General features: G+C 36.2%; 1 protein-coding gene across 2 annotated transcripts in view; it reads right to left on the bottom strand.

The window, feature by feature from the left end:
- Positions 1-13,463, bottom strand: part of DMXL1 (Dmx-like 1) — a 68,564-nt gene that overhangs the window by 3,503 nt on the left and 51,598 nt on the right. Inside the window, exons 31-41 of one of the 2 annotated variants that reach the window (XM_010022330.1) lie at positions 13,269-13,354; positions 11,196-11,397; positions 9,841-9,958; positions 8,509-8,571; positions 7,402-7,488; positions 6,708-6,829; positions 6,454-6,595; positions 1,787-1,847; positions 1,062-1,189; positions 798-890; positions 251-342 (exon numbers count right to left, since the gene is read on the bottom strand). In XM_010022330.1, coding sequence (XP_010020632.1) covers positions 251-342; positions 798-890; positions 1,062-1,189; positions 1,787-1,847; positions 6,454-6,595; positions 6,708-6,829; positions 7,402-7,488; positions 8,509-8,571; positions 9,841-9,958; positions 11,196-11,397; positions 13,269-13,354 — 1,194 coding nt within the window. The remainder of the gene's footprint in view (positions 1-250; positions 343-797; positions 891-1,061; positions 1,190-1,786; positions 1,848-6,453; positions 6,596-6,707; positions 6,830-7,401; positions 7,489-8,508; positions 8,572-9,840; positions 9,959-11,195; positions 11,398-13,268; positions 13,355-13,463) is intronic. The other variant, XM_010022331.1, reaches the window with a different exon arrangement.

A 13,463-nucleotide genomic window follows, 5' to 3' on the forward strand; every position in this document is an offset into this window, starting at 1 on the left:
CTCTCCACTTCCCCTCCTCACATGCAACATGTACAGAGGATTTGTGCCTCCCTATGGAACCTACTTTAATAGGCACATGGAATGTAGCTGCAAACATTGCTTCTCTCCCCCTCCCATAAAGAAATAAAAAGAGCAGAAGTATTCATGTTTCCGTTAAACTGCTTAAGGAGAATCACCAAAAGAAAAAAAGAGGGAAGGGGAGAAAACATAATACCACTTAATTTTTATGCATTATCATAGCAGTTCTTACCTGTTGTCAGAAGACGATCCTGCTGTGGCTATCAAAGATGATGAACTGATGAAAACAAAGTCATTGGCTGTTTTATTATGACACTGCCATGTCTGAAAAATTGCAGTTTAGGAATTATTACAAAAGAAATTGATTTGTGCAAGTATAAAATCTTGAGCTTCCTCAAGAATGTAAGCTGTTTAGAAAACAACTTAAGGAACACAGACTTACAAAGGTATGTGAATGCCTTCTGACTTTTCATACAAATACACTTTCTACTCATGCATTTTTGACAATTAATTAACAACTGACAATTATTGACAAGTCTCAAACAACAAAGTTATTTCAGATCTCACATTGCATTTTCTTCTCTCCAACTTAGTAAGTATGACTAGGATTTAAGAACTCGTCTGTCATATGGATCACAAGATGTCGACATTATATTGTTAAATCTTGATTAATACTGGTTATCAACACAGTCCCTGCCCTCTTCTAACTATTCCAAAGGAGGAAGGAAATAAGAAAGCACAACACAAGTTTATGGAAACAAATTTAGTTTTCAGCTTACCAAATACGGTTTAGGTGAAGTTCCAGTAAGTGGGCAACATTTCCAGTTTGTTTGATATAAACTTATGTATCCATCAGCATCAACAATTCCAAACTGCAAAAGAGATATTAATTGCAAATACATATGTATGTATTATAGAGGAATTACCCACAATTCAGAGAAGCACCTTAGATTTGAAGCATGTGATGTTTGTGCTAGTTTACAATTATATTAGAAGAGAGGGGGAAAGAGAAGAGGGCAAGTACAGAACTTTCTATCAGTTACCTTATTTCCTTGGTAGTTGAATCTCATTCGAGTTACCCTTGAGTTGCCACCAGACCGAAAACATGTGATTTGCTGTGCATGACCCCATTCAAACATTCTTACACTACCGTCTTGAGCACCGGTCAGGTCTGCAACAGAAAATATTTACATGAATTTTCACAGATGTAGCAGTTGAGCAGGAAGGTTGCTTCCAAAATGTTAAGAAATCTTACACCAGCTCATAACATCCTCAAAATAACTAGTGCCACACTATGTGCCATAGTACGTGGCAGAGTGTAGGACTAGTGTATACCACTGAAACTTAAAACTGTGCTATTGAAATATTATTGAACTATACTAATTCATTGTTTAAGAACTGTATTTAGATGGTACTGAAATATGAAGCTATTTACTTGGGAGATAGTAATGTATCTTTTTCATACTGTCTTTTATGCATCGTCATACTATCTTTTACCTAAGTAACAAGTAAAACAGAAGTACTTTTGTCCATTTAAAAAAAAAAGTAATAAAAAAATCACTTTTTCTAAAGGCTATTTTATATCCCCCGTACTTTTTCTGGGGGAAAGGAAAAGCCGTTTCAGTAAAATAGAGCTTATAATCAACTTTTAAAACATATAATAGATTGCTGTGCTAGTACAAAATACCTGCATAGTAAGAAACAGGGCCAGTAAGTAAATAAATAATCTTTAGCTAACCTCTCTTTTTCTTGGCAAAACTGAACTTACAATATGGTAATGTTGGATGAGAAGCCATTCTTCTGACGTTATTAATAGCCTTCTTGAGCATCTGTTCAATATACAAAATAGAAGAAAATTAAACAATACTACTGAGCAAGAATTTACTGAACTACAATAATTACTGATAACACAGAGCTGTTTCCTATCAAAATTCCTACTGAAAGCAAGTATTGGGTTTAGAAATGCAGACAGAAGTAATTTTCTTCCAGACTAGTGTAGATCTTAATAGTTCTGCAGTTTTATACATCTAGGTAAATATTAACTTTTTGCTTCAGAGATTTATGGATCCAAATATAAACACTCCTTAGACTGCAGTCTTACCTCTTTTCTTGCCAATTCCTTTCTGATTCCATTAAATTTATTGGAATATTCCTGAATATTGTAAGATAAGCAAGAGAGAGGCAGAAGCATGTAAAGAAAGAGGTAAACAAACTTTAACAGAAGTAAAAAATAGGAAGGAATATATTCATTTTCAAGTCTAGTTAATTTATTATCATTGATTGAAAAGTGATTATTTGCAGCCATCCGCAATAAGCAATATACCTAACAACTGGTAAATCAAAGATTCTTCAAAAGCGTTTATAATTTTGATAGTACTGATCCAATGGATTTTCAGTAGTACTTCTGTTCCTAAATTCCAAACTTTGCTTTGAGCAACGTACTGTACCAAGAATGCTGATTCTTAGCTGATTAATTCTTAACTGGAAAGAGTTAAATAAATGGAGTGGAGACATTAGACAATTAAGATAAAAACCTCATCTAATTAAGTAAGTCTAACCCACAATAAGAACAAACTGGTAGAGGTTTTTCGTCAGGGAAGTTCATCATATTTTCCCTGCATGTGTCTTCCCTTCTTTTCTTTCTGTTAATGCAATTCAAAGTCAAGTTTTCATTCTTTTATTTCCTGTTAGTTCTCCTTATCTGGCTACTTTGAGGACTGTCTTTCCTCAGAAAATTGTTGGATTCAGTTTGCTCCTGCATGTTCTATTTACACATACATTTGGAGGAGAAGAGGGCATATATTCTTATTTGTGCTAGGTGTTAACTTTAAATGATAGCACAAACAAAAGCTTGTTGCCAGAGCACTCACTTTCAACACAGCAGCATACCACCTTCTATGCATCAGTAACAAGCTGGCAGTGAACTTTCACAGAATCATTTAGGTTGGAAAAGACCTTTTAAGATCATCAAGTCTAACCCTAACTTTCAACTGCTGTAATTTTGTACAGTATTTGGCCTCTATTCTGTCACTGAAACAGCAGATAACAGATCAAGTATTTTAAGTATGCCATTCTCCCCTGGCCTCCAATTATAGAAGGGTGTGAACTGGAAGACTGGTACGAATTAAAAATTTTTTTACTTGCTTCATATTACTCAATATGATCCAAAGAACGGAAGAGCAATGTTTTCCAAACTTTCAGTTTGCAAACAAAAATGAGGAAAGAAACACTTCCAGGGAAATAATTTATTCTCTTGTTAAAATTTCCTAGTATTTGGATTAGTGGAGTAATTGCAATCCTCTCGATCGCATTTGAGCTGAATGTGGTTCTGGGTAACCTCATCTAGTTGAAGATGTCCTTGCTCATTCCAGGTGGGTTGGACTAGACGACCTTTGAAAGTCCCTTCTGACCCAACCCATTTTAGGATTCTATGATTTTGGAAGAAGATTTAGACAATATATGCATTATAAGATGACAAGAGACGATGATATTCTTCAAACATTAGTCTATACACAAATTCATAAATAATTGCAATTCTTTGCTCTCTAAACTTACAATTCATATCTGTGTAAGAGAAAGAACAATTATTTATGCTCATTCTATTTCTTCCCCAAAATGAAGGGCTGTGTTGAGTTTTATACCTACTAACTTTTATCCAGAAGTCAATGGAAATAATTTTCTTTCATTCAACAGATAAGCATGCATCATGATCACACAATGCTTTGGAAAAATGCAAGCATACAGAAATGTGCCTTTGAAAGACTACACTAACATAACTCTCAGGTGCAGTGTCTCTGATGTAGAATCAAGTCATTATCAAATGCAAATACTTCCATTACCAATATAATTGGCATTTGATACTGTTAGCCTTTAGTCTCCCCTTAACAATGGCTGATGCCTAGGGCACTGACTGCTTTGCTGGAGAGTTGGGTGCTTTGGGCCTAATGTACAGTAATGCTGAAGAATAAGAAAGATTAAAATTCAACCCAGCAATTATTAAACTGGTGATTATTGGTATCAGTCACACTGGCTTGGAAGACAAATTGTTGGACATTACCTGAGTTTCAAAATTGACAGAATGTACTATTTACTTCAGTATCCTCTTAGTTCCTGTAAGAACTGTGTTATCACACAGAAGGATCTCATGCTGAGCCTCCTTACTTACCTTGTATGAACTGTGTAAGAGGAAACAGTGAAGGACAGTAACAGAAAAACCTTAGAGCTAATACATTTACTGCCTATTATAAGTCCAATAGTTTCCCTTGCTGATGGAAGTGAAGCAAGACTGAAAAGCCAGTAATGGTAAAGAACAATAGACTATCTACTAAATGGTCTGCCAATTATGGAAAAGCAAAGATGAGAACAAGGATCAAAAGCAGTATCTGAAGGAACAAAGTAACAAATAGTAGCAAAAGAAAGATTTTGGAGAAGCTGGTTTTCCTGCAGATTTGAGTCCTGCAGCAGTAAATATATTTCCTCCCAAGAATCCCTGTACCTTCCCTCATTTACTTTGTCCTTCATTCACTACCTTTGCTGCTCTCCCTAGTGGGCAGGTGTCATCATATGCTATGGTTGTTTCTCTACTCTGCCAAAGTAAACAGCATGCCACACAGAATTTAGGTCCGAAGTTTGATGGCAAACACATTCAACACAAGCACAGCCATATTTCCTTAGGTAAGAAAGTTTTACTACATATAGAAGGTCATGTAAGAATATTTTACATTAGCAGATTATGTAATTACTTTGTTAAGGAACACATGCACAAAAATTCTGTACATCTCTCTGGGTGTATACATACATATACATATATGTATATATAAAAATAGAAGTGAGAGGAGAAAGTGGCAAAAGCAGTCAAAGAATACTTGCAAAAGAGATCCGATTGTAAAACCAGAGCTGCAAAATGGGCAACAAGGATCAGTAGCTCCTAAATAGAAGGGAGAGGTGTAGGTACTGGCTCAATACCCACTTCCATGTGTGGGTAACATTAGCGCTCCTATAATGCTCATTCCTTATTTACCACTCCTAATCACCAAAATATTTCAAAAATCAACTACAGTGTGAATTAACATGGTTCTTTCTTTCTTCTACCACTTACAGACTAGCTGTGCGCTGTTAAAATGCCACAAAGTGCAGCCAAGTCACAAGACTTGATGAATTCGGTTATCCAGAAAAACTCCACATCTATGTACAGAGAGGCCGTGAGATACAGGTGTCTTGTCTGACCATTTCAGTTAAGTGGCTCAAAATAAGCACCTCCCAGCTAAGTAATCAACAGATCTGCATTATTAGAGAACATCTATTCTGCATAGGAACCAAGTACGTGAAAGACCAGACTAGAATTATTATTTTATCTGAATTAAATCTGAGCTAAAAGCTTTTTGCTCAGGGGCAAGCTTCACTCCAGACACAAAATCTATTTCTTAAAGTAAAAAGTCCCCTTGTGCTCATACAGGTATCACCTCTATGAAAAGGAGGGTCAATCTGCTCATGTGGACATAGTCACACTTCAGTGGGTGTCCCCCACTCTAGTGTATTTCAGAAATGCTAAGCAGTGAAACTGATTGTCTCATCTAAACCATGATCTTCAGGAGTGAGATATTTAATAAGCAGGGTTATGGCGAAACTGCACAGCACTTCAAAGAAGACAGAGCTGACAAGAACTTGGAGATAAACAGTCATACATCAGCATGATGTGCAGTTCAAACTACACAGTGTTAGTAGTTGGTCCTGTTTTTGCAGTCCTGGCTTCCCAATTTTTATGAAACCAAGGACTCCCATTTTCCTCAAGTTCAAGCTGCTCAGTTTCCAGAGTTTAATTCACTTCTTTTGAAGCCTCTGTCCTGCCAGTGAAATCTGCTTTAGGATTTCATTCACTGTCCTTTCCACAATACAGGCTCCCACTAGCATGCAGTGCATTACAGTGGTACTTTGTATTAGAGCACAAGTTGGTATTTCCTTTTAAATAAAAACTGGAATAGTCTGGAACTCAGAATGAAACTTAAGATTATGCTTAAAATCTATCTCAATATTTTACACAAATATTTCAACCCAATCTTTACAAATTTACATCCTGAAATCTCCTGAATACATGCTTTTTAAACATAGCATTGGCTTCAAGTCATTAGAGAACAATTTATGCTACGAACTCTCAGTTGAACCTTGGTTCTTTATTTTTAAACAATGTATCTTAAGTAAAGAAAGCATATACAGCTTCGCTGAAAAGTCTGGCTTGCTTAGTTGGTGTACCTTCAATTCTGTGCAGTATTTTAACTTATTAATCAGATAATAATAAAAAATTCCAGCTCACCTTGGTTACACAGAAAAGAAACATTGACTTACATGCTAACTGTAAAATAAAACCAGCAACACTGAGCAGAAAAAAGGAGAGAAGTAGATAGAGTACATAAGGCTAATCTTTGACAAGCAACTTACCACAGATGCACCCCTGCCAGTTTGTGTACTACCAAGCCAAGGCATATTGATAGGTGTGCCGGGACTACTATGAGTATAGGGAGTGGTTCCCTGAACATTTACCAGATCATCACGAGCATGTATAACTAAGAAATCATCAGTCCTATAAATGAAACAACATAAGTTAGATTTCAAACAGCAACATTAAATACCATGCTTTGTTACACTGATTTAAACACAGTCAAGCTGTGATATTAGAAACAGAAGAAGTATACCCTTTATTTTCTATTTCCACATCCTCATCAACCCAAGTATAGATTTGCGTAGCTAAAATTGCAGAAACATCTAATTCTTGTATGTCATGACTCGATGCTATTGCAATGCAGTTCCGATTAGCCTGAAAAAAAGTAACACACAAAGGCAGTTACAAAAAGAATACTCAAAAGGGTGTTTTTAAAAAGATTTTCTCTTGTTATGGAACAGTTGTTAGCAAAAACATACACAATCCATGTACAAAACCCAAGTATTTATGTCTACAAATCTATTTAAACTGTCTAATCTTGACACTTCCTTTCTAAAAGTCTTTACATCTGGGATAGCATCACACACTATTTGTATTTTACACCTATCTCAAACAGTCCTAGTTTCTTCTTGCTTACAAGAGGTCACTATACTACAGTGCTTGCAACCAAGCTCCCCTTCTCCACTTCTTAAGGCTTAAACGGTTAAACAGGAAAAAAAAGATTAAATCCTGGTTCTCTTCAATACAAAAAGAAAAATACTCCTACACACAAGCTTAAAAAGTAGAGGCCACTTCTTCCTTCTCTCAATCCACTCAGAGAAGGAAGTGCTAAGAGTTAAAGCTGTAGCAGCATGGCTGGTAAAGGACCTCTCTCCCACACACAATAGGACTACTATCTGTTTATCAGGTACAACACAATTAGATTATCCTACCTCCTTTACACTCACCTTATTGACTGCAAAAGCAGTAATGATGTCAGACTCTTTATGGATTATTCTTGCCTTGCCTCCTGGGTATCCCATATCTGTTTCTATCTGTATTTAAAAAAGCAAAGCATGTTTAAATGCAAACTTCTAAGCAACAGCGCTTTTTACTGGAAGTACAGAGACCAAACACCAGATCATACACAATTTCATAGTTTTTTATCAATTTTAATTCTAAGAAAATATGGCAAATATAACCTGTAAACACCTCTTTCATGTGTACTAACGCAGCTTCCCACTGCCATGCTGTGTTTGGCACAGCAACACAGAAATGTCATATGTCACAGAACTCACAGTACTGTGCCCATTCTCAAGTTTTTCAAGGATGCTGAAAACCTGTGAGACTACATGCACACTTGGGGTGCTAATAACAAAATATTGATTCCAATTTCTTGCTAATACTGCTTCATTGCATAGTTAACAACAAGGTAGCCCACAAACATCACAGTGTTTCATTTCTGTCTTCTCGCTACTTTTGTAAAAGAATACTGAAGAATAAAGAATTTGTTTGCAATTCAAAGCATAATATTGTACTTTTTTCATCTTTCATACCAATCTTTCAAGAAAGTTACTATAAAGTTGTTACACAGTTCACTTTCGACCATCTTAAAACTAAGGCTCAGTGAAAATTTTTAGTAGCAAACTACTATCGTACTAACAAACTGCTCTAACTTCAGTTAACTACCTCTAGTTAACTACCTCTTATCTACAGGCAACTATGCTAGCCAGCCCCTACTAGTGAAAGGTCCTTATGTACTATGTTCCCACAGTACTACTAAATTTTTGTCACATAGGCAAATCTCAGTCTCAGCTCTTCACTTGGTAGAGCTGTGGAGTTTGATAATACATATTGTTCTTACCTTGTTGTTTAATCTGGCTTTCTAAGATACATTTAGTTTCAGATAGGGTCTGTAACAACAATAGTTTAACTGAATCTCTTGAAAAACTGTATTTTTAAGTCTTTTTCTATGTCAGCAAAGATATTTTAAGGGAGATTAGATCAGCACCGTTTCAAAAAGCATGTATTTCATGATGTAAGGTCTAACTAACTTGAACATTACTACTGTGTACCTTATTGATGATGGGCTCCTCCACCACAGAATTTTTCATGGTTTCATTGTGCTCCTCTAATGACTTCACCAAGGAAAGAACAATCACAGAACAGAAAATATAGGTAAGACATAACATGCAAGGTATCAAGGAAAGTTTTAATTCCTTTTTGTTTACACCAACACAGAACAACTGAAACACAACAGCATGTCTGCATACACATACATCTGTATTTTATGTAGTAACAGTAATTATCAAATTCTAAATGCTCTAGTCAGTACAGAAGACACCAATTTACCTATTCTGTATTGGAACAGCATTTTATCCATCTCAAAAGTCGAATATACTGGAAAATAAGTGATCTCCACTGACATTTTATCAGTGACAAGAGGATACAAAATAAAGCCAACACAACTATGCTGTGTAAGGCTGCCAGTGATCCCATTTGAAAACACATAAAGCACATTTTAAATACTCCAAAATACCTTTCCATACAGCATAACAATATGGCTGCATTAACATAGGACATGATTAGAAACGGTGTCTTTTCAAAGGACAAGGAAAAAAATGAACAATCTTCCTTTTAACTGCAGCCTGCAAAATTAGCCACAAATAAACAAGCTAATATTCTAGTTGTGACAGTACAAAGATTAGCTCATACTGTACTGTTTACTGCCATGCCTTTACTAGTCATGAATACTTTCTCCTGCATTTTGAACTTGTTCAGATGTTGTTTCTCCTATGTTTTTGCTACTCCATATTTTTTCTGTAATACAAGTGATTCATTCAAATTATTGGGAGTAGATCGAAAACAGCAACTAAAGAGGGAGGAGAAAAAACACAAAACAAAACAAAAAACTCCATTACAGAACCACAGCTCTAAAAGATTTAACTGAATCTGGAATCTAGCTAGACACTGGGACACGTTATCAGGGACAGAAATATTAACTGTTATATAACCATTTTTCTTACTAATTTTGAATCATAACATGACAGAAAACAGTGGGTAAACCCAGGATGTTCTACTTTTAAAACTTTGATTAGGTTACTGGTTTTAATCACTGATATTTTAAAGTTTGTCATTCTATTGAGGCAGCTTTTATACTGATTTTAATGAAGAGGATGACTGTAGCTAAGTGGTGCTAGCTATCAGTCTTCTGTTAAAGACTGATTATTTTTGTTTTCAGTGAAACAATGGACAAAGATTTTTAATATGGAATACTGCCAGTTTACAGTCACAGCCAAGTGCGTATCTAACTGTGCCCTAGAAAGTAAACAGATCAGACAAGTAACTTAAGTAAAACCTTACAAATTGACTTGCAATATTTTATGCATTTTATATACGATACTAACCTCATTTAGGCATTGCTTCTTTGTAAAAATATTTCTGATAAAGGTTTCCTGGATTTCTTCCTGTTTAACCAAATACTGCCAGAGCCTCTTCACTGACAGTGCAACATGACTGTTAGACCTAAAGAGCCAAGTTAAAATAAATATTTACATCACGATCATGAGACTACAATATCTTCTAGTCTAATCAAGCTATAGTCAGAAGAAATGCTGAAGCAACAGCTCTCTAAACTCTGTACGGGACCTATTCAGAAGCCTCCTGGTACCATCTTCCTGGCAAACCTACATGTGAGATGAGATGCAAAAGAAAGGTAGAAAAGAACATGTAACATCTTTATTTCCTATACTGGGACAAGCGAGAAAAACCTCTTCAAGAGATTACGTAACAATAAGGTCAGCATACAGGTAATTTGTTAGTCCACCTTATTCTCTACAACATGGATTAATTTTGTTTATTGCTAATGAGTACTTCAGTCACATGGACAATGAATGACTAACAGTTCCTGCTAGGAACACATCAATTTTGTAACATCTCTGAAACAATCATGACTTTTCAGTAACAAAATTGGAAGGATTGCAGAATCAGATCAGGCTTTAAATATTTATGATTATCCCTAGAAACTGTATAATCAAGCATAATTGTAAATACAAATATAGCTGCTTATGGTAGGCCAAAAAACATCAAATCCTGAATCACTTTAAATCGCAATTTAAAAACAATGCCAGCCAGCAGACAGGTGTTAAACTGTTCCTTTTTAATCAACTCAAGTTACTAAAATGGTGACAACTGTGAGGTATTTTACAACAGAAAGACAACCTTTCTGTTGATTTTGCAGCCACAGCTGATGACAGTATTTTAAAAAAAAAAAAAAAAAGGAAGAAAAATGATCTAAAATTGACAGTTTCAGAAACTGAGCACACTTTTCTGGCTGAACATGCAATTATGTGAAGTCACAGTTATGCAATTATAAAGAGTAAATATCTCTCCTCTGATTTGAGGAAAAGATAATGATAACTGTACTTTTATTCTTTCCAAAGATGGGCAAATTATTTAATTCATTTTCACTCATACTTAATTATCTCTCAGGGCAAATTTGCTATTATTTTTATTGTCAACCATAGTTCTTCCACAGAGACACCAAACCCACTACAGTCAGCTTCAATAAAATAACTTTAAAAAATTTGAAACCTGTGATTTTTTTTTCCTGATCTTGTTTTGGACCAGTGATACATGAATTCTGATGTGTAGCCACAACTCCAGAAACTGGAATTATATTGTTATCAAAGTCATGGTTTATCACATGCATTAACAGTATTTTAAAGATACTATAGTCACTGTTTATAAAAATTGGGCAGACCTGAATGGAGTGTTTGTAGGCTCAAGTAAAGTTTTATGGCGAAGCAATGCAGGACCAGCAGCTAGGACATCTTCAGAAGCATGAACAGAAATATACTGTTGAGGTGGACCCCCGTACAGCTCAAGACGTCGGAGAAGAACTTGTTCCCAGCGCTGTAGTGTTTTCAAAACTGCATGGCATATCGGGGAGCTAACTGGAAGCTCTAGAAAGACAAGAATAATAATAAAAAAAAAAAACAACAAAGAAAACAAACCTTCCTTCTTCATTATAACCTTGACAAATATAATTCCACAGGTGAAGGCTGAAGTGTACTTCAAATATCTCCAAAAGTAAGCTTTATTCAAACTTCAACTTGGTATTTGCAAGTAAAAAAAAAAAAAAACCAAAAAAAAAAAAAACCATTACTCTGTGCTAAATGGAGAAGCAGAGTTCTCCAATGCTGACATATTAAATATCATGGAACAGATCCTCCTGGAACCTGTGTCAAGGCATATAGATGACAGGCAGGTGATAGGAGAAAGCCAGCATGGCTTCACAAAGTGCAAATTGTGCCTGACTCACCTGGTAGCATTCTATGATGGACTGACTGCACTGGTGGGCAAGGGAAGAGTAACTGACATCCTCTGCTTTTGACTTCTGTAAGGCCCTTGACATGGCCCCACACAACATCCTTACCTCTAAATTGGAGCAACATGGATTTGTTGGGTGGACTTTTTGATGGATAAGGAATTGGCTGAATAACTTCATCAAAGAGTTTGAATCAATGGTTCTATGTCCAAATGTAAATCAGCAACAAGTGGTGTCCCTCATAGGTGTGTACTGGGATCAGTACTCTTCAATATCTTCGATAATGACATAGGGAATGGTAGTGAGTGCGGCAGCTTTGCAGATAACACCAGGATGAGTGGTGCAGTTGACTTACTAGAGGGAAGGGATGCCACTCAGAGGGACCTTGACAGGCTTGAGGAGTGTGACCCTTGGGAACCTCCTGAAGCTCATTCACAAGAACAAGTGCACCTGGATCAGGCCAATCCCCAGTATCAATACAGGCTGTAGGTGGTGATGAAGGGATTGAGAGCAGCCCTGTTAAGAAAGACTTCAGGGACACTAGTGGATGAAAAATTGTACCTGAGACAGCAATTTGCATTTGCAGACCAGAAAGCAAATCGCATCCTGTGCTGCATAAAAAGATGGGTACCCAGTAGGGTAAGGCAGGTGATTCGCCTCCTTCTAATTCATTCTCATGAGACCCTTACTGGAGTACTGAATCCAGCTCTGGGGTCCCCAGTACAAGACAGACATGTACCTCTTGGAGCAGTTCAGAAGGCTGGAAAACCCATTCTATGAAGAAAGACTGACAGAGTTGGAGTTGTTCCGCCTGGAGAAGAAGAACTCCAGGGAGACCTTATTTCAACACTTAAAGGGGACTTAAAAGAAAAATGGAGAAAGACTTTTTACCAAGGCCTGTACTGACAGGAGAAAGAATAATGGTTTCAAACTAGAAGAGAGTAGATTTACATTAAACAGAAGGAAGACTTTTTTTGTGCGATGAAGATGGTGAGAAACTGGAGCAAGTTGCCAGAGAAGCTGCAAATGCCCCATCCCTGAAAGTGTTTAAGGCCAGGTCAGATGGGGCTTTGAGTAACATGATTTAGTGAAAGATGTCCCTGCCCATGAGAGGTGGGCTGGACTAGATCATCTTTAAAGGTCTCTTCCAATACAAAGTATTCCACAATTCTATGAAAAAAGGAGTAGGAATAATGTAACTTGAATTGCAAAAAAAGGTAAGATTTCCTCCAATAAATTAATATTGTAAATATTCTTGTATGACTAACAGGCAAAAAAACCCTACATATGCAAACTTCTGCTAACCACTGAGCATTCCTTCTCACACACACATCTTGTCTACCTATCATGTTATTTCACAGATGTACCTATGTGACATATATTCCAAGATCATGGAGAGATTAAGAACTTTTGAACTAAAAATAAAGCTATGACATAGATATTATTTAACACATTACTGATTTTAAGTGTGGTTAAGTATGAAAAGACAACTCTGCTGCTTATTACCTGAAAGATCATGTCCAGCCAAAGGGTAGAAAGTCTTCAAATTGTGAAGTACCAGCTGAACCATTGCCAATCTCATCAGTGACCAACTAACAAGAAAGCACTAGTAAGTCATTCACTAATAATAAATTTTTCATTTATTCACGATTAGGATTTAAATTTAGAGCTTTAAATCCTCATTATAAACTGCTGAAAACT

This window comes from Nestor notabilis, unplaced genomic scaffold (genome assembly GCF_000696875.1).
Source record: "Nestor notabilis isolate BGI_N333 unplaced genomic scaffold, ASM69687v1 scaffold15359, whole genome shotgun sequence".
Lineage (NCBI taxonomy): Eukaryota > Metazoa > Chordata > Aves > Psittaciformes > Psittacidae > Nestor > Nestor notabilis.